Source organism: Narcine bancroftii, chromosome 4, assembly GCF_036971445.1.
Source record: "Narcine bancroftii isolate sNarBan1 chromosome 4, sNarBan1.hap1, whole genome shotgun sequence".
Lineage (NCBI taxonomy): Eukaryota > Metazoa > Chordata > Chondrichthyes > Torpediniformes > Narcinidae > Narcine > Narcine bancroftii.
Genome location: NC_091472.1, coordinates 236,513,324 through 236,538,151, shown reverse-complemented (window position 1 = coordinate 236,538,151; position 24,828 = coordinate 236,513,324). Strand labels below are relative to the sequence as shown.

General features: G+C 39.2%; 1 protein-coding gene and 1 non-coding gene across 4 annotated transcripts in view; both read left to right on the top strand.

Moving 5' to 3' along the window:
• The window catches only part of LOC138761738 (dynein regulatory complex protein 11-like), a 320,096-nt gene that overhangs the window by 93,085 nt on the left and 202,183 nt on the right, over window positions 1-24,828 (top strand). For all 3 annotated transcript variants that reach the window (XM_069934395.1, XM_069934394.1, XM_069934396.1), the window contains exon 9: window positions 1,388-1,463. In XM_069934395.1, the coding sequence (XP_069790496.1) occupies window positions 1,388-1,463 (76 nt within the window). The remainder of the gene's footprint in view (window positions 1-1,387; window positions 1,464-24,828) is intronic.
• On the top strand, window positions 13,036-13,145 carry LOC138762545 (U6 spliceosomal RNA). Its single transcript, XR_011356952.1, has one exon. It is a non-coding gene; the product is annotated as a U6 spliceosomal RNA (small nuclear RNA).

Here is a 24,828-nt window from a genome sequence, read left to right as displayed (position 1 = left end):
GTAATTAGTGCTGACTTGGAGAAGAATGTAGGGAATAATGAGTAGTTAGTTTGTTGATGCCATGGAAATTGATGGAATCCTAGTTTAAGGATAGCTGGAGTTCAAATGGGAGTTCTGGTGGATATTCTGCCAAAAGGATCAACAGGCTTGGCCTTAATCTTGTGCATCAGGACTTTATCATTTTAACTGATTCATTCCCTGGGAATTGTGTTGATATGGATAAAGGACCGTCCTGTTGTAATTCAACATTCTGCTTTATTGACAAGTTTCCAATTGAACAATGAATAATGGCATGAATGAACCTTGCAATTATCCATCAGCTATTCACTGGTTGGATGTCGAGTGTTGGATCTAGGTATGGATTGAGGTGACTATTCTCGTCTTTCTTGTTGCCTTTCTTTTCCTTTGATCTAAAATAGTTGTCACTCAGCCTACCTCTGATAAAGCCATCTGTCGTCAAATTTAGGTTAAAAAGTTTTCCCCTCTAGTGTTGTTAGAGGATAAGGCACCAAAGGCACTATATTCACCTGTACTTATTTCCATGTATACTTGCCACTTGTGGATTCATTTATTGCTGATACAAGTTGATTTCATCACCAAGACCATTTCATGCACCAATTGGTCCAAAACAGAGATTGATATAAAAATTTTAGTCACAAGCTTGAAGAATGGATCAATTTATAGAACCCATATGAACAATCTTGAGAGAAAACTTATTTTAGTTGGTATGACCATGGGCTGCATTGACTTGGTCTGTACATGTTTATTCCCTTAAATATGTTGCATTGTAGGCAACTCATAAATAATAGTCCCTGCTTGAAAATCAGCTTGAAGGCCTGTGACCTCTGACAGACATGATACGTTGGCAGCGAAATCTCTCATGGTGCCCCATGATCTTGCACCTGTTCCTTCCTGTTTTGTGCACAGCAGAATGATGACCCTAATTGTATCCTTTTGTTAACTGAGTAATTCCTGTTTCTAAATATAAACCGTTCAAACACCATTTAAGTCATTTTCATTTTTTCTGGGAAAATCAAATGGGAACTAATCAAATAGTGCTCCAAAAAGGAATGAAATGTAATTTCTGGGGGAAAAAGTGAACACAAATTTCCCACCCTTAAACTTATTTTCTGCCCAGAATTTCCAAAAGAGGTTTGGCTATTTTTGTCAGCAAGCATCAAACCAATGAACACAGGTTGAAGTATTATGTTTGGCAGCCTCCAAAGTTGCTTACTCGAGTATGAACAATATAAAAATAACATTTTATATTTTTGGTGAAGTTAAAATTTCTGAAGTTGAAATTTGGAAAATAAAATAGACCCTGACATGTGATATACTGTATATGAACCTTTCAGAACTTTAAAACATGTTTTTTTTTTAAATGCAGGAAGAAGAAGGAGGTTGGAAAATGTCTCAGAGTAATTTCCTTTCAACTGTGGCAGAAGGTCAGAGAACATATGAAGGTAAGAATAAAATGATTATACACAAAAGATTTGATGTTTTGTTTGACTCTTTCTCTGCAATTATTAGTTACAGGGAATTTTGAGAAGTAAAACAAATACCACAATTATATTTTCATTTTATCAACATTTATTAAGTTTAGTTTACTTTTTTGCTTGGGTCTGGCAATTGGAATTCACTCAGTAAGAATAATGCATTTAAGAGAACAAACCAGTCTGAGAAATGTGCAATAACAGAGATGTGTAGAAAAATAAAAGGATCTTTGGGTACATTCCTGAAGATGGGACCGGATGCTAAAATGGTTAAGAGATACAATATATAAGAGCAGGAAAGTTTCCTAGAATTGTAGAAAATAGTGGATTTAAAATTAAAAGAATGACAGATCCAGTGAGGGTGAATTTTTAAAAAAAGCCTATTTTCTGGGGAATCAAAAATATAAGGTAATTGAAAGAAAGTAGAGAAATGGATGGAAAAGTGATGGAGGTCTGTAACTCCCTAGAAGGGTGAGAGGGCAGAGAATATTTGAATGATACTTGATATTGTCATGGCTCATGGGGTCATTCTCAATGGTTCTTTTTCTCAGCATGAACACAATGGATTGTTTTGTACTATGGCCTTTATAATTTTAAAATAAGTAGAAAATATGCTGTGTTAATGTTCAGCATATTTCAGGTACAATTTTTTTTGTAATAATGGATTAATGGTATTGCAATAATGACAATCTGTAGAAAGTTGTTAAACACAATGGCTTGAAAGATTTACATTAGCTTATCATCTGCAACATTTCAATCTACAATTTATTGATTCTACCTATTGATAGCTTCCTTATTAGGCCCTTTCTGGTAGGGACATGGTGTAACGCATGCACATTAGAATAGGGTGCCATGTGAGATTTTTAAGGTTGCAGTTTTTCCAAAAAAAAACTTTGTGTATCAACCATATTATCAGAACAGCATCAAGCAGATGTGTGTTTCCTTTTATGGAGGGAAGGGAAAATAAATCAGGAGACAAAATTGTCAGCCTGACTTGGCATCTTTTTCATAGCCTGATTAACAATATAATTGCTGATGCAAGTTTCTTATTCTCCTGAGCTTGAATAAAATGCACAGTATTTTTTTTTGCACTGAAACCAGTAGTACTAGATTTGCAGAAAATGCCATGTCTTGGAATTTTTCTTAAACCCTTCTTTTACAGGATCAATTTTGCTTCTGTGTGAATATTTTAATTGTAGACAGAATTAAATTGGGTTAAATGAAATTAAATTGGATAATTCCCCAAAATATGTTTTGTTATTATGTTAGTTGTAAGAAACACATTAAGCCCAATGCTTTAAATGATGTCTGCACTCACCCAGTACATTCTGTGTTGTACAGTAGATGTAAGCATCAGTAGGGGATCTAGACGACACTTTCCTAGTTCTAGTAGTTCCCAATTTCAAAATGTGTCATCTTCAGTTAAACATGAGTGACGATATTCCAAATTACTATCTTATTAATCCAATAAATCAAACTTTGTAGATGCAGCTTTAAGTAGCTTTAATTCATTGATAAAACGGATAAACATCCTGTGTAACTTCACATTGAGATTTTCATAATGATGAATAAACAAAGCATACTGTATTTAAAGATAACAATATTCAACTTCACAGAGATATACAAAAGAAATAAGATGATACAAGACGGGGGTGGGGGGGGTTGCCGCGTGATGACGTGAGTTTAGACTTTGAATCCCCTCTCTGTCTCTAAAAGTTCAAAAAAAAAGTTTTAAAAAAAAGGTTGAATTGGTTGGAAAAAAAAAGAAGCAAGATGTCAGCAAAGAAAGTGTGGTTACTTCACAAGAAATTCAACAAGAAAAAGAGACAGATAAAGAAGAGAAGCCTACCTTGAAGAAGGATCCTGGAGCTGTCCGGAAGATAGGAATCTGTGGAGACAAGCGTGGAGCTGAGGAGACCTTGGACATCACAGTGCAAGGTCTCCCCCAACAATGGCCGCCTGCCATGGGAGAAGAAGTGACTCTGCGCATGTGCGGAGTGCAAGAAAAGGAGGCAATTTTTTTTTAAATCCTAAGAAGCCTCCAGCTCCACCAATCAGGATGAAGAACAAGAATTGTACTTAGAATAAAATATTAGAAAAAAATTAAGAGACTTGTATATCTACAGCTGAAATGAAGAAACATATGGATGCTTTTCAACAATCTTTGGTGCAATTAACAATGGAAGTTAAAAAGTTTAATAAGAGTATAGTTCAAAATAAGAATTTTACAAAGAAAGAGAAAATAAAGATGCAGCAAGTGGATAAAAAATTTGAAGTTGAGGAAGAAAAAAGTAAAGGGAATGAATTTGAAATTCAAAATGTTAAACAGATACCCAGAACTGCACACAATATTCAAAAATTTGGCCTCACCAATGTCTTAAACAACTTCAACATTATATCCCATCTCCTATGCTCAGTACTCTGATTTATAAAGATTAAGATGCCAAAAGCTTTCTTTACATCCCTGTCCACCTCTGACACCACTTTCATGGAACAATGTGTCTGTATTCCCAGATTGCTCTGCCCCTCTGCACTCCTCAATGCCCTACCATTTATTGGTTTTCCCTTCCAAAATCTATCACGTCATACTTGTCTGCATTAAACTCCATCTGCCATTTTTTTGGCCCATTCTCCCAGTTGGTCCAGATCCCTCTGCAAGCTTTGAAAATCTTTCTCGCTGTCCATAACACCTCCTATCTTTGGGTCATCAGCAAACATGCTGATCCAGTTTACCACATTATCATCCAGATTACTGATATATACAATGGTCCCAACACAGATCCCTGAGGCATACCACTAATCACAGGCCTCCAGTCTGAGAAGCAACCATCACTACCACTCTCTCTTTTCTCCAACACAGCCAATTACAAATCCAATTTACAACCTTGCAATGGAGAGGCAGCATCCACCACCTGGTGGCACTGCTGTGCTCCTGTTCGGAGGACACATTACCTGCCAATCAAGATCAGACTTGCTCCAAGCCATCAAGATGACCCTTTTGATTGGCCTACCTAAATCACCAGGTGCTGCAGTCCAGACAGCCTGCCCAGACTAAGCCTTGACCTTCACCCAATTGGCCCAAGTGAATCACCTCAGCTGATCCCTGCTGATTTCCCCCACTCTTCTGTCTGTTTCTCCTTCATTACCCGAAGTGTGCATTTACCCATTGTGTATGTGTGCATAGGTCTGTTAGCATATTGACTCTGTTGTCCCATTTACAACCCTGAAATAAACGTGTGCTTTGTACCTCGACTTTGGTTTGGTTCGTAACCTTTGGGACCTACACGAACCCTTACAACAAACCTCTCCATGGATACCTAGTGTGATAACCTTCTGAACTAACCTCACTTGTGGGACTTTGTCAAAGGCTTTACTAAAGTCCATGTAGACAACATCCACAGCCTTTCCTTCATCTACCTTCTTGGTAACTGCCTTAAAAAGCTCTTCAAGATTTGTTAAACATGACCTTCCACGCACAAAGCCATACCGATTGTCCTTAATCAGTCGATGACTGTCCAAATATCTATATATCCTGTCTCTCAGAAGTCCTTCCGATAATTTACCTACTACTGTTGTCAGGCTCACCAGCCTATAATTACCTGATTTATTTCTGGAGACCTTTTTAAACAATGGGACAACATGAGCTACCCTCCAATCCTCTGCACTTCACCTGTGGCTAAGGACACTTTGAATATATCAGCCAGGGCCCCTGAAATTTCTACACTAGTCTCCCTCAAGGTCAGAGGGAATATCATATCTGGCCCAGGAGGTTTATCTATCTTTATTCGCTGTAAGGAAGCAAGCACCGCTTCCTCCTCAATCTCCATATGTTCCATGACCCTTCTGTTTCCTTTCCTTCCTTATGCACTCTGCCAGTTTCTTGTGTAAATACTGTGAAAAAGCTTCCAATAGTTCTCTGACATTATATTTTTTTCTAGTATATTTGTGAATATTTGCAAGCACCTCTTCCTAATTTTCTGTGGATTATTTTGAAGTGTTCCTGTAATCAATTTCAAAATTCAAAGTTCAAATTTATTGTTAGAGTACAAACATAATATCATATGCAACCATGAGATTCTTTGTCTGTAGACTAGGATTAGTAATTTCTATACCGCTTACTGTAACCTGTACTTAAAGAACTGAAGACAAACTAACTCAAATGCAGATTAGGTATAATGTACAGTAATAAATAATGAGCAATAATGAGTCTTTAAATTAATCTCTGTATGATTGTTGTTCAAGAATCTGATAGTTGAAGGGTAGCAACTATTCCTGGATGTGATGGTACATGTCCTATGGTACCTGTACCTCCTTCCTGATGGCAGCAGTGATAACAGTGTATGTCTGGAGGTGCAGACCCTTGATAATTGCTACTGCTTTCCAACGGCTGCATTCCATGTAGATTTTCTTGATGGTTGGGAGAGTTTGGGTTGTGATGTGGTGGGCTGAGTACACTACCTTTTACAGGATTTTTCACTCTGGGGTATTGGTGCCCCCACACTATACTGTGATGCAGCTGGTCAGCACACTTTGCACCACATCTCTGTAGATGTTTGCCTAGATTTCCAATGACATACCGAACCTTTGTAGAATCCTGAAGTTGAGGCACTGTTGTCTTTTCTTCACAATGGCATTAATTTGATGGATCGAGAACCAGTCTTTTGAGATAATGACCCCCAGAAAATTTAAAGTTGCTGACTCTCTCCACCTCTGATCCTCCAATGGTTACCTCTGGTTTTTTTCTTTCCTAAAATCCACAATCAGCTCCTTATTCTTGGTGACATTGACGGAGAGGTTGTTTTTATACACTAATCAGTCAAGTTTTCAATCTCCCTCCTATACACTGACTCATTACCCCCTTTTTATACAGCCTACTACAGTAGTATCATCAACAAACGTATATGGCCATGTAAACATTGATATGTGTAAAGCAAGGGTCTAAGTAAGCATCCCTGTAGTGCTCCAATGCTGATGGAAATTGTGGAAGAGATGTTTTTGCCAGGTCTCGGTTTACTCCTTAGTTTTGAGAGGATGATGGTGTTGAATGTCAACCTGTAATCCATATAGAGCATCCTGATATATGCATCTTTGCTGTCCAGATGTTCCAGGGTTTAGTGAAGAGCCAATAAGATGGCATCTGACATAGACCTGTTGCATTGGTTAGCAAATTAAAACCGATTCATGTCACCATTCTGGCAGGAGCTGATGTGCTATTACACCAGCCTTTCAAAGTACTTCATTACTGTGGATGTGAATGTCACTGATCAATAGTCATTTAGGCAGATTACCAATCTTGGGCACTGGTACAAATGAAGGCTGTTTGAAACGGATGGGTACGATGTCCTGTCGGAATGAAAATTCGAAGATATTCGTGAATACCCAAGCCAATGTTTTGGTACTGGTTTTCAGTGCACAGTCAGGTACTCTGTCCAGACCAGATGCAATTTGAACCGACCCCTCATTGACTTTATTTTATTCATAATGTTTTGTTTCTTACATTTCTGATTAGTGGTCATGATCAGTGATTGATATCTCAGTTAAATCAAGAAACAAAGTAACTAATATTTCTGCCATTATATTATAATTTTATGTGCATTTATAATTTTATCTTGCTGCTCCCTTTGTGGCCTTCCAACCACTCTGATATTTTTTGTTCCTGTTAAATATTATTTTGTGTAATACATTTTTTTTCATTTATAGTCTTTTTAGCAGTAGATTGTTTGCTGGGTAAAATATAGTATATTTTATGAAACGATGCTATTTTAAATGTATGCCATTTCTCTTCTTTATTGGTCTTCTGATTTCTGCCTCTCAAACCCAAATTTTTAATTTTTTTTTACACTGGTCTCTGTCTTGAATGTGACATCAATTATTTCCTAAAACGTTTTATATGATTGGCTGTCCCCAGAATATGAAACCGTTCTGTTCCTGGCAATCTTACCATATATTCCCCATGTGGAATGGAACACACACTGTCTCTAATTATTAAGAAGTACCACAACATATTTTCATATTCTTTGTCAGAATACTCCACAACATTTGAAAAATCCATGTTATCCAGCCCTATATTTTCTGGAGCATGACCATGAACTGCGTAAAACTAGCCAAAAATTCACCTCCTGCTATGGTGCCCTCCTTAATGTTTGCGATAAAGACACTTTTTTTCCCCTTTATTTTCCCCTGTGCTCCACAGTTTTAAATTTGTAATCAAACAATCCATATGTAATCAGGGGTGCAGTGCTAAATTTTTAGGTTTCGGAGCTCACCAAACACGGTGTCAAAGAGTTGCTGGAGTGGCCCCGGGTGCCAGAGCTGCTCCCTGAGCCCTGCACTCCTACATGTAATAAAAGTGTACATTCCAAATTTTATTCAAAGATATTTGTATGCATTTTGGTTTGGCCATGTAGAAATTGCAGCACTTTTTATTTATAGTCCCCTTATTTCAGCATAATGTTTGGTGCTATAATGACTTTGATCCAATAAATAGTCACTTGAAGGCTAAGTGAGTCACTTATTAGTGATGCATTTTCAATTAGTTTCAATACAAATCTAGGTGTATTTTAATCCTTTATTTTAACACATAAACCTGAAATTATCTTCTTTAATGTTGAAATGAAGTATCCATAAATAACATCAGTAACATTCACGATCATGGTCAACTAAAGTTATGGCGATCTCATTTACCTTTTTTCTATGTCACCGTCATGTTTAATAATATTCTAAATGAAGCTTCCCGATGCGCGTCATTCATTACCGCGCATGCTCCAACTCGGCACTACAACACCCGAATGCACCCGCAAGTTCCAGCTGGCACTCCAACACCCCAACGCACTGCGCATGCTCCTGGAACCGCACATGTGCACAATAACAAAGATGGCTGTGAAAGCCAAATAAACTCTGGACACCGTGCAGGGACCAATGGGATGCCAACCTAACAAGGTAAGTAAAGAAATTACACATTTTGCCTCTTGCAATACTAGTCCCTAATTAATATAACTAGAAGTAATATCTTAAATAATATTCACACAACAATATAAATAATATGACATTCAAACAATATATATATCTTTCTTTATAAGGCCAGAGGTTGCCATCACATAGCCCCTTGAAAAAGAGTGATCTTAACCTCCACTCTGGATCAATAAAGTCTATAACCTGTAGAGGATGCAAACAACAAAATAAAGGCAGTTTGTACTTATTAAAAAGTTCCTTTATCTCCAGAATATTTGAATTAAAACATCAACCAGTAGACCCTAAATTTTCCTCAGACAAAATAGACATTAATTTTACAACTCAAAGGGAAAACTTTGAGTTTAATATGAGGTACTTCTTCAGCATGTGGTTTGGCATTCCTCCTTCCTTCTGCTTCTCGTAGGGAGAACTTGAACTCTTAAAACCAAATTTTGAAAATGTATTTGATCCTCTCAACTTTAATGAATTTTTTTAACCTTCCCTGTGGCAGATTTGCTCATCTTTTTCTTTCTTTTCAGCAGTTGGTCATAAATAAGATGATTCAAGCAACTCTGTTTCTTCATCTTGTTTGTTGCATTGCTGAAATGCAATTTCTCTTTTTCTCCACTGTTAGTAACTGATCCTTCAAGTTACATCCTTGTTTGTTTTCTGTAATCAACTGTTTTGTGTAATTGACCAATGTTCTCTTTCCAAAAATGAATCTCTTCCTCCGACCCTTTACGTTTTGATCATGCTAAATCTCTTTTCTCAATAACTACTCATTTCTTCAGATGTTATTCTTTTTTGCTTTCTGACCTTGTGAATTTTATTTACAATTAAATCTCTATTCTTGTCAACCTCTCTTTGCATCTTTCCCTTTGCCACTTTCAAAACTAAAGATTCAATGGATTCATTCTCATCCTTTTGAAATCCAGTTTCGTTTTCAAGACCAAAGTCAAAATCTTTCTTTTCTCTGTTTTCATGATTATCTAATATTTCAAATCCTTTTTCACCATGTCGTTCTCTGAATGCAATTGTACCAAATTGCCAGTTACATGTTCCTTTATTCCATCAGTGCAATTTTCTGCATTCACCAGTTTTGCAGCACGTTGCGATTTTTCTTCGTTGACTTTGTCTGCTGTAATCTCTGAATGACAAAAACTACTTTCACATTTGTTCAGTTTTTTGTTTTAGTCCTGTCTCTGATTCAATTACACAGGAATAATTACCAGCAGCATTTGCAACATCTTCTCAAACTTTTCGTCCATTCCTGATGAAAATAATTCCTTCAATGTTGTTTTAGATGGTTTTGATTTATTTTCACATTGCTCTGTTTTCTTCAGAAGTGAATTTCTTATTTAAATTCTTTTGCTGTTTCCACAACTCACCAAATTTCACAACCAAAATCCTGTTGACACTTGTCTTTAACTGTTCCTGAGCAATATAATTATTTCCTTCTGAAGGTCCATTAACTATCCATTAATTTGTTTTAACAACATAAGGTCCATCTCCCTTCCTTCATACTAGATCTAGTGGTTCCAAAACCTTTGGTATACCTGAACCAATCAGCATCTCTACCTCAGAATCAATTTCTACAGATAAGACAGCTGATGGCTTTCATTTTGATGCACAGGTATAGTCTTCTGAGTGTATAAAAATGAAAGATCCAAAAAATCTTTGACATGCAATCCAGCAACCTCTAAGCCTGAAAGAATTATGGTTTCAACAACTTTTTCTTGCTCATAGTTTTCAACATAATCTTCGACTTTCTTCCTTGAAGATTAAGCTTGTTCATCAGTCCCACTGTGCAAAAAAAGATGCAGTACTGCCTGGGTCAAGAAATGCGTGAATACATATTATTGCATTCCCATTCTTACTCTTGACTTGTACAGGGACTATTGAGAGTTTACAGTTATCCAAACTGGCCCCAGTAAGACCATTTATCTGCACTGAGGCTATAACACTGTTTTCTTTGTTTCTGTTTACTCTTCTTCCAATTCCTTGTTCCTTTGATGAATATGCAGTATTTTAGGATGCTTAAAATTGTATATTTTACAACTAAGTCGCTTCTTGCACTTTTCACTGATGTGCCCTTTACACAGACAGCTAAAACATATTCTATCTTCCTTTTAAAAAGTGATATTTCTTTTGTGTTCCTTATTTTCCAACTGTAATCAAAGCATATCCACGTTACAGAACAAACAACTCTTCTCAGTAGGTAAACTCTCTTTTTCCTCAATTACTTTATTTTTTTTCTTTATTTATAACTGTCACAACAGTAGCAAAAGTACATCTTTTCAATATTAGACAAGACTGTGAGTTAGACCTCCTTACCTCTTTGTTCCCCATTGAAGTTTCTCTGGTATTTCCATATACTGGATCTAGTTCAATGTTACCCTGCCATTCAAAAAAAATCCACCAAATCCTTTAAGGTAGCTCTTTGATTTAATTTTTTTTGGAAATCACAAACCAAATGTCTCCATCTATCCCACATTTGGTAGGTAATTTATCTAAGATGAATTGCATATTACCAGGCACTTCAAGATCAGGAATATTATCGCAATCTTCCATGGCATTACAACATCCTCTTTAAAAAGAGAGTGTATGTTTGTAGAGCCTTTGCATCATTCAGTTTTATTGATGGCCGTTTAAGAGCTTTATCCATATAAGCTAAAGCAATTTGATTCTTGTTGCCAAAATTCTTCTCTAGTAAATACTTAGCTTTGTCGAATCCTCTATCCGAGGACATATGTTGATAACTTTTTACAAGTTCTTTGGCTATTCTTCTGTGAACATTTCTAAATAATAAATATAATCTTCAGGGTCTTGGCACTTGTCTTCAATAGAAGTGGGTCTCCATCAAAAGTTTGAATCTCCTTCTTGGACAAAGAAGAGATAGAAAGACTGCAGCTGGATCAATGATGCAGCAATTTTATTGTTTCTTCTCATGGATGATACTTTGTGGCTCTGTTCTCTGCCTCTTGTAGCAGAAAATGTATCTGAAAATATCACATGTACATTTATCTGTATTTCTGATGCTTGATTCGAATGCCAAGGAAGCTGCAGCGTTTAACTGAACCCAAGCCGCAGCTCTGTCGGCAGATGTTATCACTGGTACATGTGGCTTGGCTACACCACGCTCTGGAAGGATTTGTCCTTGTGTATGCATGTTTTGTACCCGTGGTACTGTTATCGATCTTAATGATTGGTTTTGTTTCTTGTGGCTCCTTCTTAAAATATGATTCCATACCATGATACACTTTAGATGATCTACTTTGAGCACCAGGTAACTCTGAACCTTCTAGTGTATTCGACAAGGAATCATTAACAACTCTTCTTTTTCTCAATTCCATTTGCTCCTTTTGCCTCTTTAGCTGCTTCCTTATCTGCTCCTCTTTCCTCCTTCGCTGCTCCCGCTTCAGCTCCTCTTATTTTCGTAGCTGCTGCCAATCTCTTTATAGCTGCTTCACCTGTGCTTCCTCTAGTTCTTCTAAGGCATATAAGCCATTCTTGTTCTGCATCAATAGTGAGCTTTTCAACTCTTAATTTTAAACATGTTGAAGTTGTATGATAAACTCTGGAACCTGAACCAGAACAATTTTGTTTGCTTCTCTTGTATTCAACATTTGACACACTCACCTCTTTGTATTTCTTCCTGCACTTCAAATGTTAACTTAATACTTGATTCTTTCTCCTATTCAAATTGTACAACTGTTGCATCTTCATCACCATTTGGTGACTCATCTACAGCCTTTTCTTCATATTCAGTCATTGTCTTCGGCAATATCTTCATTCGCATCAACCGAAGCCTTGGCTTCTTCTCTTGCCAGCTTCAGTCTTTCACGTATCTAGTTTTTGTTGACTAATTTCTTCTCTAAGATTCACAACCCTCATATCTTTAATACGTTTCTCCTTGATAGCAAATTCACAGCTGCTTCAGCCAGTTTTACTCGTTTTGTTCCACCATCCTTCGCGCACACACACCACAAGCCAAATCAACAGACCCCATTGGACTAGCGGCAGCAGCAAAATCCAAACTGTGTTCAAAATTTCCACGAGGGGTCCTACAGATTTCACTTACCCTTTTTCCATGTCACCACCATGTTTAATAATATTCTAAATAAAGCTTCCTGGTGTACATCATGCATTACCGTGTATACTCCAACCTAGCACTACAATATCTGGACGCATTGTGCATGTGCACAATAACAAAGATGGCCGCGGAAATACTAATAAACTTGGGACACCTCTGACAACCACGCAGGACCAACAGGATGTCAATCTAACAAGGTAAGTAAAGAAATTACACATTTTGGCTCTTCCAGGTACTTATGCCTTCACAGATATTCGTAAGTAATCAGGTATGTTTAATTGTTGGTGCAGATATAAGAGAGCTAGGCTTGCTTCTAAGCTTTTGATCACCTTTGAAGTCTATAGTGCCACTTTTCAACATGAGGACCAGAGTAGTGCCAATGAATGTCAAAGAAGCCATTATGAGGATGGAAAACCAGAATAAAACAGTAAGAGACATCACCCAAACTTTAGTATTACCAAAATCAACAGTTTTGAACATCATTAAGAAGAAAGAGTGGTGCTTGCTTCGGCAGCACATATACTAAAATTGGAAAGATGCAGAGAAGATTAGCATGGCCCCTGCGCAAGGATGACATGAAAATTCGTTTTTAAAATAAATAAATAAATAAATAGATAAATAAGAAGAAAGAGTGTACTTGTCTCTTAATGTTTTATTCTTGTTTTTCATTTCAGAAATTGCAGCAAATCTGCCCTGCTTTTTGCTCATACCTTGACAAAGGGCTTAACCCCGAAACATTGGTTATAGATGGTGAATTTCACCAGAAATTTTGTGTATTGTACCTCATTTGGGTAGATACAATTTCCTTCAACAGTTTTACGTAAGGCCATGTGTGCAAACGTGACTAATTCTGGACCAGAGGCATGAACCCAGATTCTTCCCTTGACTTTTTGCGGTAGCTCCATCATTTATTTTTAAATATTGTTATTGATATTTTGCAGTGTAACCAATTAAACAGTACAATTCTATTTACAAATATTCTCATGATGAGGAAATCCAGAGCACAATCATGACATAAAGTAAAATTTAACAAAAAAAGAAAGAGAAAAACAAAATAAATGTAAGCCCATCCTCTAAGTAAGGTTGAAAGTTGACATGGATGAATCAAGTGACAACCAACTTGGAGAGGGACTGCACATTGAACATGTCCAGGGACTCTTCAGTGGCACGCTACAAAAAGTAGAAAGGAACTTGGAATAAAAATCAAGTACTTCACGCTACACTATAAGTCTTCAATTTTTTTCATAGGAATAGGATCATGTGAAAAATCAAAGCATCACGTTGTATGAGCTAATTTCAAAGCAAGTCCATTTGTTTTTCTTCTGCATCTTAAAAGTTGTTTATCCTTTGGATTCAACCACTCCACCCCCCCCCCTCCCACCACAATGAATAGCACAATGAATATGGGGCATATTTTACAACAGGTTTGGGGTGGAGAGGATGTTGTCTCCAATAGTTCAGTTAGACTTCTGAATGAACTAAGAGAGTATCTGACCATGGTGTCATTTGACATTTCAGAAATTGCAGCAAATCTGCCCTGAAATTTAACTTCATAGAATCCCCTAATTTATCTTTGGCTTGTTAGATTAGACCTTCATTGGTTCTCCTACCAAAAGAACTCATTGAACTTCATTTCCTGGCCAGCAGGAAAAAGAATCTTGGGGTTGTATGTGACTCCATGTATGTACTCTGAAAATAAATTTGAAGGCATTCCTTTTTCAACATAGAGGAATTGTTGCAAAGGTTTTGCAACATAAATGACCAAATCATTCAGTAATTATTCATATGCCACTTGCATATCATTTTCAGTAGTATTTACCATACAGAACAAGTTAACTAAATACATATGGATCTTCAGCTGCTCTTTTAATTCCTGCTTGCCAAGGTTTGGCACTGATGTGTAATTTCAAATTGATTTACTCTGTGCCTAGCTATTACATTATTCTAATGTTAATGCACTCATGAAAAATTTGGTTTTTTTTGCATAAAACATAGAACACTACAACACAGTACAGGCCCTTCTACCCTCAGTGTTGTGCTGATCCACAGTTGTCTTCTCCCTGGCAGTGACTTCAGTTGATCTCTCTCAGCCACTACCAGCACCATGCCTTCCACTTCCCGTCCAGTAAGAAAGTATGCCCAGGTCTTTGGAAGTTCCATGCACAATGAAAAATATTAAACATTTCTCATATTTGGATACCCTCAAGCGACAGCTGATGCTGAAATCTGGAGCACAACATAATTTGCTGGTGGAACTGGATGGGTTGAGCAGCATCAGTGGGAGAAAAAGAATGGTTGACATTTCAGGCATCAACCACTCATCAAGACTGAGGCATTCACTAATCCTCCAAAAAGCTCCTCCAGATTCACTGAGTCTTTATGAAATGCTCCAGCCTGAAGCATCAGCCATTCTTTCTTTTTTTCTCCCACTGTTAATCCAGTAAATAGTGTTTTGCTGCCCAGTTTTGGATAATCATTGGGCCTGCCAATGCCTCAACTAAACCCAAGGGAAAACTGGAAACAGTTCACTTTTTATACTTTGTTTGTACAAATCAAGCATGCATGCCATTTCTTCTGCATCCCATTCTACAATTGATGTCAAATTTCCTTCTGGCACAGAATTTACCATGACCACTTGAAGGAAATCAGTGGCAGTTGATGAGGTGATGGCAGAGTCTGCAAGGAAGCTGAATGTCGCTGCTTTGCGATGTCGAAAATTAGTTTACACAAGCATAATGTCATGGCAGCCAGGCTGGTAGACACACAAATAAATTAGCTAAATGATTGAAATGTGCTTTCACAGCATCTTCATGTTAAAATCCATCCCTAGAACAGTACAACACAGAGCTTGATATTGTGCCAACTTGCATAAATATACTCCCTATCAATCGGAACCTTTCCTCGCTCACAGCCCATAACCCTCCACTTTTCTTGCATCCAAGAGTCTATGTATGTCTTTTAATGTCCAATTATATCAATGCATTCCAGGCATCTACAGTTCCATAAAAAATGATGCCTGCCTTCAACTTTCTTCCACTAGCCTTAAACAGATTGGTCATTGTCGCCCTGGGATAAACTGCTGGCTGTCCACCCTATCTCATAATCTTATACTTCCATTGAGTTTCCTCTCATCAGAAGCTAAGCAGGCTCAGGCCTGGTCAGTAATTGGAGGGGAGACCATCTTGATGCTGTTGGTTTCTATGAGAGGCATTAGACAAAGTGGGAATCTCTGTCTGCCTTACGGTAGATAAAAGTTAAATAATTTCATGTATGTTACATTCTAAATGTAGTATTACATGACAATAATGGAACCTTTACCTTTTATCATCTCCAAAAGAGATAAGCCCTAGCTCGCTCAACCTTTCCTCATGAGACATGTTCACCAGTCCAGGTAGTGTCTGTCACATTTGTGGCCCGAAATGTGAAGTTAATAAAACATTAAACACAAGTTTATCAGGTAAACTTCTTAGTGTCTTTTTATTCTCCGGTTTCCTTTGTTCTCCTGCTTGTGTTCTTATCTCTCTCTCATACCACGTGACTTCCGGTACATCTCATACATATTCATTATCATGACATCCCTCCTTTAATCAGAAATAAACTTTACCTTCACTTACCAATATCCCTCGGAAACATACAAACATCGTAACTAATGGTAATACTATAACTCAACTACATAAAATTTACTTCCTACAGCACTCATACATGCACTTTATGATATAAGATTAAATACTGTCCCAAAGTTCTTATTAAAACTATGGCACAAAGTCTTCATATCGTTTGGGCACTTTCCGGTTTCGTTTCGGCCTGCCTGCGATATTGTTGTCGCTTCTCGGTTGTTCACTGTCAGCGTCGGAAATACTGCTCACCTCGGCTTCGGGTGTTTCTGGCGCTCTAGTCACTTCATCAGGAGTGCTGGTAACTGCCTCTGGAACATCATCAGGTCTCTCAGTTTCAGCATCTCGTATTGGCCTTTCAACCTCTTCGCTCGATATATCTCTGGACTGGTACCTTTTTACACCTGAGACATTTCTTTTATACAGGACTCCAGTCGGAGACTTGACTGTCACCATACTGCCACTTCTGGATACGACAGTATAGGGTTGATGGTAATAAGGTGTGTCTAGCTTACCACCAGTTTCATGCCTCACTAGAACATTATCTCCTGGCATGATGTCTGAGTACTTGGCTCCACGTTTCGAATCTGTGTACAGCTTTGCTGCATCTTTCTTTTCAGCATCGTGGTCCCTCATCTCCTGGTCGTCTCGGATTTCCTTTATTTCTGGCATTTTTGTGTGGATTTTTCTCCCAAAAAATGCTTCTGCAGGACTTTTTCCAGTGGTTGCATGAGGCGTTGCTCGATAGACAGCCACATAAGATAGCAATGCTTCTCGCCAATTTTGTCCTTCTGCGTGTGCAATCCTCAATTGTTTTTCAATGGACTGATTTTGTCTCTCTACTTCTCCATTGGCTTGCGGCCATTTTGGAGTTACTTTATGATGGTGGATACCTGTGGTCCTCATGTATTCTGCAAATGTCTCTGAAATGAATTGTGGACCATTGTCAGAGTATAATGTAACAGGTAATCCATATCTTGCGAATATCTCTGCTAACGCTTGTATTGTTTTTTCAGTGGTTGTGGACTTCAACACCACGTACTCATGGTATCTGCTGTAGTAATCTATCACTACCATAATTGATTCACCCGTCGGTAAAGGTCCAAGAAAATCAACAGCTACGTCGATCCATGGTCCTGTCGGGAGTTGCGTACTCCGGATCGGTTCTGGCGGATTACTCTTACTTGTGATTTGACATCCATGACAAGTTTTAACAAATTTCTCTGCGTCTTTATCACAACCTGGCCACCATACCTTGGTCCTGAGGTTCTGCTTGGTACCAACAATACCTAAGTGTCCTTCATGCGCTAAGTATACGATCTTCGGTCTCAATCTTTGCGGTATCACCAATCTGCTACCTCTTAATACACACTGTCCAATGCAACAAAGTTCGTCTCTAATGGGAATGTAAGCCTTGTGAGTACACTTGTCCCGTTGTCCACTCTGTATGCATTGTCTTACTTCCATGAGTTCTGGATCACGTTCGGATTCTCTCTCGACTTCCTTCGTAGTCACAGCTTTCGGTGTCGCCTGAATAGCTACGAAGCGTACAAAGCTCTCTGTTTCTGTTCCCAATTCTGACTTGGATTGTGGACCACCAACCTTCACCAATCTGGACAGCGGATCAGCAATGTTTGCTTTCCCTGCAATGTGGATTACTTTATATTTGTAGGGTTGTAGTCTGAGTACCCATCTCTCTATTCTGGCACATGGTTTGGATCTAGGTGCATAGATCACCTCTAATGGTTTATGATCTGTGATGAGTTCAAATTCAATGCCATATAAATATGCATGGAACCTCTCACAGGCCCATACAAGTCCGAGTGCTTCTTTCTCTGTCTGAGAGTATCTTCTTTCCACATCTGATAACGATCTGCTGGCATAGGCAATGATTCTTGGTCCTCCATCATGCATCTGGACCAACACGGCTCCTAAACCAACTGGGCTGGCATCCGCTATGACTTTGGTTGATGCCGCCGGATCGTAATATCCAAGACTGTTTGCATCTGTCAGGCTTTGCTTCAGCGCTGTGAACGCTTTCTTCTGCTCAGATCCAAAATGAAATGGTACACCTTTCCTGGTTAGTTTCCTTAGTGGTTCTGCCACTGTAGCGAAATTAGGAATGAACTTTGCACAGAAATTGACCAATCCTAGGAAACTCCTCACCTCTGTTGTGTTCTGAGGTGCACGTGCCTCTTCAATAGCTTTCACCTTGGCCTCTGCAGGGTTTAGTCCTTCCCATTTAAGTCTGTGTCCCATGAGGTCCATTTCTGACACACCGAACTGGCACTTGTTTCCATTCACGGTAAGGCCTGCCTCCTGTAGTCTAGATAGTACACGCCTCAACCGTTTGTCATGCTCTACCTTCGTTGGTGCATGGACTATGATGTCGTCAGAAATGTTGGCAACTCCAGGAATGCCTTGAATCACTCGATGGATTTCATACTGGTAGATCTCCGAAGCTGCATTAATTCCAAATGATAGTCTCTTGTAACGATACAATCCACAGTGAGTCACAAATGTAGTTACATCTCGGGAACCTGGATCCAGCTCTAATTGATAATAGCCCCATTTCAGATCAATTTTTGAGAATACCTTACTGGTAGTTAGTTCTTGAAGTATTTCCTCCACCGTTGGTATAGGGTGTCGTTCTCTAATTATAGCTTCATTGGCCATTCTCATGTCAACACATAGTCTTATGTCACCCTTTGGTTTGGGCACAATCACTACGGGACTGACCCATTGTGTCGAATGTTCCACCGGTTCAATAATGTCTTGTTCGATCAATTCTTTAATTTTGGCTTCGACTTTCCCACAAAGTCCAAACGGAGTTCGGCGCATTGGTTGTGCCTTGGGTTTGACCGTTTCATCTACCGCTAGCTTCAATTGTCGACCTTTCAGCTTTCCTACTCCTTGGAAGACTGCGGGGAATTCTTGTTTCATATCCTCGTATGACTGAATTGAATTGACACAAGCTCCAATATGAAGTATTGCCAGGTCTTGCGCTGTGCTTCTACTCAGCAATGGTTCTCCCCTCTCTTCTATGACCATAAACTCTGCTTCGGTGTACTTATCTCCAGCTTCAACAGTTGCAGTAAAACATCCAATGGTCTGCAATGGCTTGGTTGCTGTGTATGGATACAGTTTCTTGGAACACTTCTTTGAGGTACAGATGATCTTTTTCCTTTTCAACTTCTCCCATAAATGTCGATCAATCACATTACTGTCACTGCCTGAGTCTACAATGACCTGAACTGTCACTCCACCAATGATCACTGGGACCTTCTCATGACGTACTTCATTCAATGTAAATTGGTAACAACTCTGTTCCTCCTGGGTATCATCATCGTCACCGTCTATCTGGCGAATGGTATCTTTCTTTCCAGGATACTTTCCTTTCCCCCAGGCTTTGCCTTTGGAAGTTGCACTCTTCCTCTTCTGGTCTGCATTGGACTTGCTTTTGCACTTCTTTGCAAAGTGGTCCTTACCTCTACACTTTCTGCAAACTTTGCCTTTGGCCGGGCAATATGGGTCTTTTCCAAAGTGACCTCGGTTTCCACATCGATAACACTCCACGTCCTGTGTCGACATATATCTTGGCTGGTTATGGGGATGTGAGAGCCTCTTAATTTGCTGGCTTGAGTTGTCTTTCAGGGTCATGGTATGAAATTGCCCTTCAACAGCCTCTAATGCAGCAGCAATGGTTAAAGCATCGGTGAGTTCCAACTCACTACCTCTTTCCAGTAGACGTCTTCTGAGTTTATCTGATCTGCAGTGCTGTACGACTTGATCCAATAATTGGTTGTCCAAATCAGCTGGCATGTAATTGCATCCAACAGCTAGCTGGCGTAGTCTCGTCACGTACTGAGCAATTGTCTGGCCATCTTCTTGTCTCGTTCTCCGAAACAAATGGCGTTGAAATGTAGCATTCGGTGTCACTACATAGTGTGCATTTAATGCATCTACCGCTTTCTGGTACTCATCCTTTCTTCCAATATTCAAAAGTGTCTTAAATGTTTCCCGAACTGCGGGTCCAGCAGTGAAAAGAAGTAACGCCCTTCTCTGCGCTTTTTGTTCAACTGTACCGGTATCTAGAAATAGGCACAACTGTCGGCGTAGGATTCAAATTCTTCCAGCCATGCTTTCCACTTCACACTTACAGTGCTTGCATCACCCGTTGGGTCAAAATGAGCAATTCCACTATGTGTTAGAAAGTCACTGTCTGCACCAGCCATGAGGAAATATTCCAGCCCCAAAAGTACTGAGTCACAGAGAAAATTCTTATCACCTTGAAGTTGTCTGTAAACCTCTGTAATCTTGTTTAGTCTTTAATTTTCTTCAAGCTTCTTTCATCCTCGTCGCCAATGACACATTTGTGGCCCAAAATGTGAAGTTAATAAAACATTAAACACAAGTTTTATCAGGTAAACTTCTCTGTGTCGTTTTATTCTCCCGTTTCCTTTGTTCTCTTGCTTGTGTTCTTATCTCTCTCCCATACCACGTGATTTCCAGTACATCTCATACATATTCATTATCATGACAGCGTCCTGGTAAATCACCTCCACATCTTTTCTAAATCTCTAATATCCCTCCTGTCATGAAGCAACCAGGTCTGATCACAATCTAAAAAACAGTTTTATAAAGCTGCAGCATTCCCTTACACTCTGGAATTCAATCCCTGAATAATGAAAGCCAGCACATCATATGCCTTCTTAACAAGCCAATCAACTTGTGCGGCAACCTCAAGGGAGCTATGACTTGGACCTCAACGTCCCTCTGTTCCTCCACACTGCTAAGATCCTGCCATTAACTATGTACTCAGCCTTCAGGTTTAATCTTCCAAAGTGCCTCACTTCACATTTTTCTGCATTAAACTCCACTTGCCTCTTCTCTTCCCATTTCTGTAATCTACCTCCATCCAGTTGCAATCTACAACCTTCTGCATTATCCACAGCACCTCCAACCTTCATCAGCACCTCAACCTACTGACCCATCCATCCACTTATTCATCCAAGTCATTCATAAAAATTAGGAAGAGGAAGGGTCTGAAGGCAGAACACACTTCATACTCCACCTTATCTGCCTTCAGTGGCAACCCAATTCAGATTCCAAGGTAACCAAGGTTCCATGGATTCCATGCTTCATAACTTTCTGAATGAGCCAACTATGAGGAACCATGAAAAGCACCTTGCTAAAATCTATGTACATGGCATCCATCATCCTATCTTCATAAATTTGTCTCTTTCTCAAAAATCTCAATTAGGTTTTTGAGGCATGACCTGCCCCTTCACAAAGCCATACAGATGATTCCTCATAGGACTATAAATCTCCAAATGCTTCCAAATCCTGTCCCTCAGAATCCTCTCTAATAGTTTGCCTACCACTGACATCAGACTCCTTGATCTATAATTCCCAGCATTCTCTTGATTAACTTGAACAAGGGAACAATATTTGCCATCCTACAATCTTCCAGTGTCACTCCTATGGTTAGGGAGGGCATAAAGATTATAGCCAACATCCCAACAATCTCTTTCCTTGCTTTCCATTGGAACCTAGGGTATATCCCATCTGGCCCTGTTGATCAAAATGTATTCCAGAAACTCCAACACTACCTCTTTCTTAACCTCAATGTGTTCCAGCTCATTTGCCTGTTCACTGCTGATCTTGTGTTCCTCAAGGTTCTATTCCCTGACAAACTGAAGTAAAGTATTCATTTAAGTACCTCCTCTGCTTCCAGGCACATCCCACCCTTAATCCATGAGTGCTTCTACCAACCATCTAGTCATCTTCCTTTTCTTCAAAGCCTTGTAGAATTCCTTGAGGATTTCCTTAATCCTGCTTTCCCAAACCTTCATGTCCCCTCTAAATCTGCTAAGTCTCTTCTTAAGTTCCTTCCTGGTTGTCTTATAATTCTCATGAACTCTGAATTTTGCTTCCTTATATTTATTTATGCTTTCTTCTTCCTCTTTAACTTTTCTATCTTTCTTGTCAACTATGATTCCTTTACTATCCTTTCCCCCCTCAGTGGAACAAATGTATCCAGAACTCCATGCCCCTAAACATCCCCCAAATTTCTGCTGTGCATTTCTCTGAGAACATCTGTTCCCAATTTACCTTTTCAAGTTCCTGCCTTATGCCACCATAATTAGCCCTTCTCCAATTAAATATTTTGTCCTTTGTTTGCTTCTATCATTGTCCATGGCTATGCTAAAGGTTAGGGAGTGTTGGCTATTATCTCTGAAATGCTCATACACCGTGAGGTCTGTCACCTGACCAGCTTCATTGCCTCTCCTCTGTTCTGTCTGTCCACATACTTAACAAATTTTGCCCCATCTAACCAGTCAGTATTAGGTTACAACCTTGCAAATCACAAATCTACTGCCGAAACTTAGCACCTCAGGCATCATGCACAGCAAGTAAAGAGTAATCAATGTTTTGGGTTCAGTCCTTCATCACTTTAATGGCACTTTAATGAAAAAGTGGGGGAGGGAAAGGAGCATAGAATAAAGTAAAGGATCATTGGTGAATAGAGGTGGGAGGGTAGATGAGATAAAAGCTGAGAAGTGATTGGGAGAGAGGGCTCTCTGAGAGAAAAGGGAGGAGAAGGTTGTGGGGAGCTGGAGGAAAGGAGACAGAAGGATAGGGAAAGTGAAATACAGAAATTGGTGGTCAATGTTACTGCCATCTGGTTAGAGACTGTCAAGACAGAATATGACATGATGAAGGTCCCAGGCCTGAAACGTTGGCTTCCCATGGATACTGCATGATCTGCTGAGTGTTTACAATCCATTTTTGTATTATTTTTGTCCCCAGCATCTGCAGACTTTCTTGTACAACTTTTGTTTAACATGATAACAACTCTGTCATTTTTGCACTTTTCCAAAATATGCCCACTTATCAGCTTCTCACTGGCAGACAGAATATTCCCAAAAGGGTGATTTCTCCCTTTCTGTGTTGGACTTCCACCCACAATAATTTAGTGGACCGCCCCCTTCAATTACCTCCTTTTTTGAAGCTGTGGTACTATTGCTGATTAGCAGTGCCATTCCCCTCTCCTCTTCTATCTCCCTTCCTATCCCTTTTGAAATACTTAAACCCCAGAACATCAAGCAGCCAATCTTGCCCTTGCAACAGTCCAATCTTTGTAATGGCCACAACATTGTCATTCCATGTACCAATCCAATCTCCAAGTTCAATGCCCTTGTATGTAAAACCTCACATTAAAGGAAACATATTTCTACCCATCCAACTGCCTCATCCACTGTCTGTCTTCCACAATCACACTGCATATCACATCTACCTTTCTACCAACTGCTCCATCATCTGTCCTAGGTTCTCACCCCCCCCCCCCGCCAGCCTCCCCAAATAGCTCCAGCAAACTTGCCCACAAGGATATTGGTCCCTCTCAAATGCATGTGCACCCTATCCCTTTTGTCATTCCTTCCATAGAAGAGATCCCAATGATTTACAAATCCCAACCTCTGCCCCAAAGGTTCAGCCACACATTCAGCTGCCATATTTTTATTCTTGCCCTCACTGGCATGTGGCACAGTCATCAATCCAGAGATGACTGCCTTTGAGTTCTGCTGTTAACTTCCTTCCTAACTCCCAATATTTTCTTCAGAACCTCATCCCTTTTCCTATTTATTGACATTGGTACCATCATGTACCACATTATATTTTTCTAGGGCAAGGGAATCTTTAATAAAAAGGACATCAATTTAAGATAAAAGGCAAAAAAAATTAAAAGGACCTCCGGAACACCTTCTTTGCACAGAAGTGAAATGAGCTACCAGAGGAAGTGGTAGAGGTGGGCGCAATTGTAATAGTTAAAAGACATTTAGACGGATACATGCATAGGAAAGGTTCAGAGAGATGTAAGCCAAACACAGTCAAATGGAATTAGCTTGGTCAAGTTGGGCCAAATGGCATGTTTCCGAGCTGTAGAACTCCTTTACTCTACTCACTCTTTACGGATCCAAAAACTTATGCCAGCAATGATGTTTATATAATTTTTATTTATAAAGTTTTATTTGTCACATTGTGCCTGATACAGTTAGAGAATTGCGAGCAGTTTAACTGGTTAACTCTAACATTAATGAAGCTGTGTAGAAGAGAAGGGCAAGAGCATAATTGCAGGGTATAGAGTTACGATGGAAGATCAATTAGTACAAAGCAAGAGCAGCATGAGATAACTGTTATCTCCATTAACAATATTTAGCATGGAATATACTGCAGAATGAATCAGTCTCCTGTGAGTTGCAAGAGGACATGACTTCACAATAAGCCATTGTCAGAAGTATTGGAAGACCTTGTCTTCACTCAGTGAAGAACATTAACAGCGGGTGTTATTGAATTATTGCCAGCTGTGCAGAAATCATGATGAAAAATGATGAGGGCCGGCATCCCTTATTCTGTGGAACAATATTTTCCTATGAGGTTAAGAGATCACAATACATTATTCATGTAATGACTTGCAATAACATTCCCTTCTATTTCTCTCTATGCTCTGAGCTAAACCCTGCATATACATTCAACTGTCCTCGGAATAAATCAGTTGATCATGCAATGAGGCTGATTTTCTGCTGCCTGACCTGACCACTGCAGTGCCCTTGTGACTAGGTTAAATGCTCCATTTGGTATTAACAACTACCATTGCAGTTTTTCTTTTCATCTA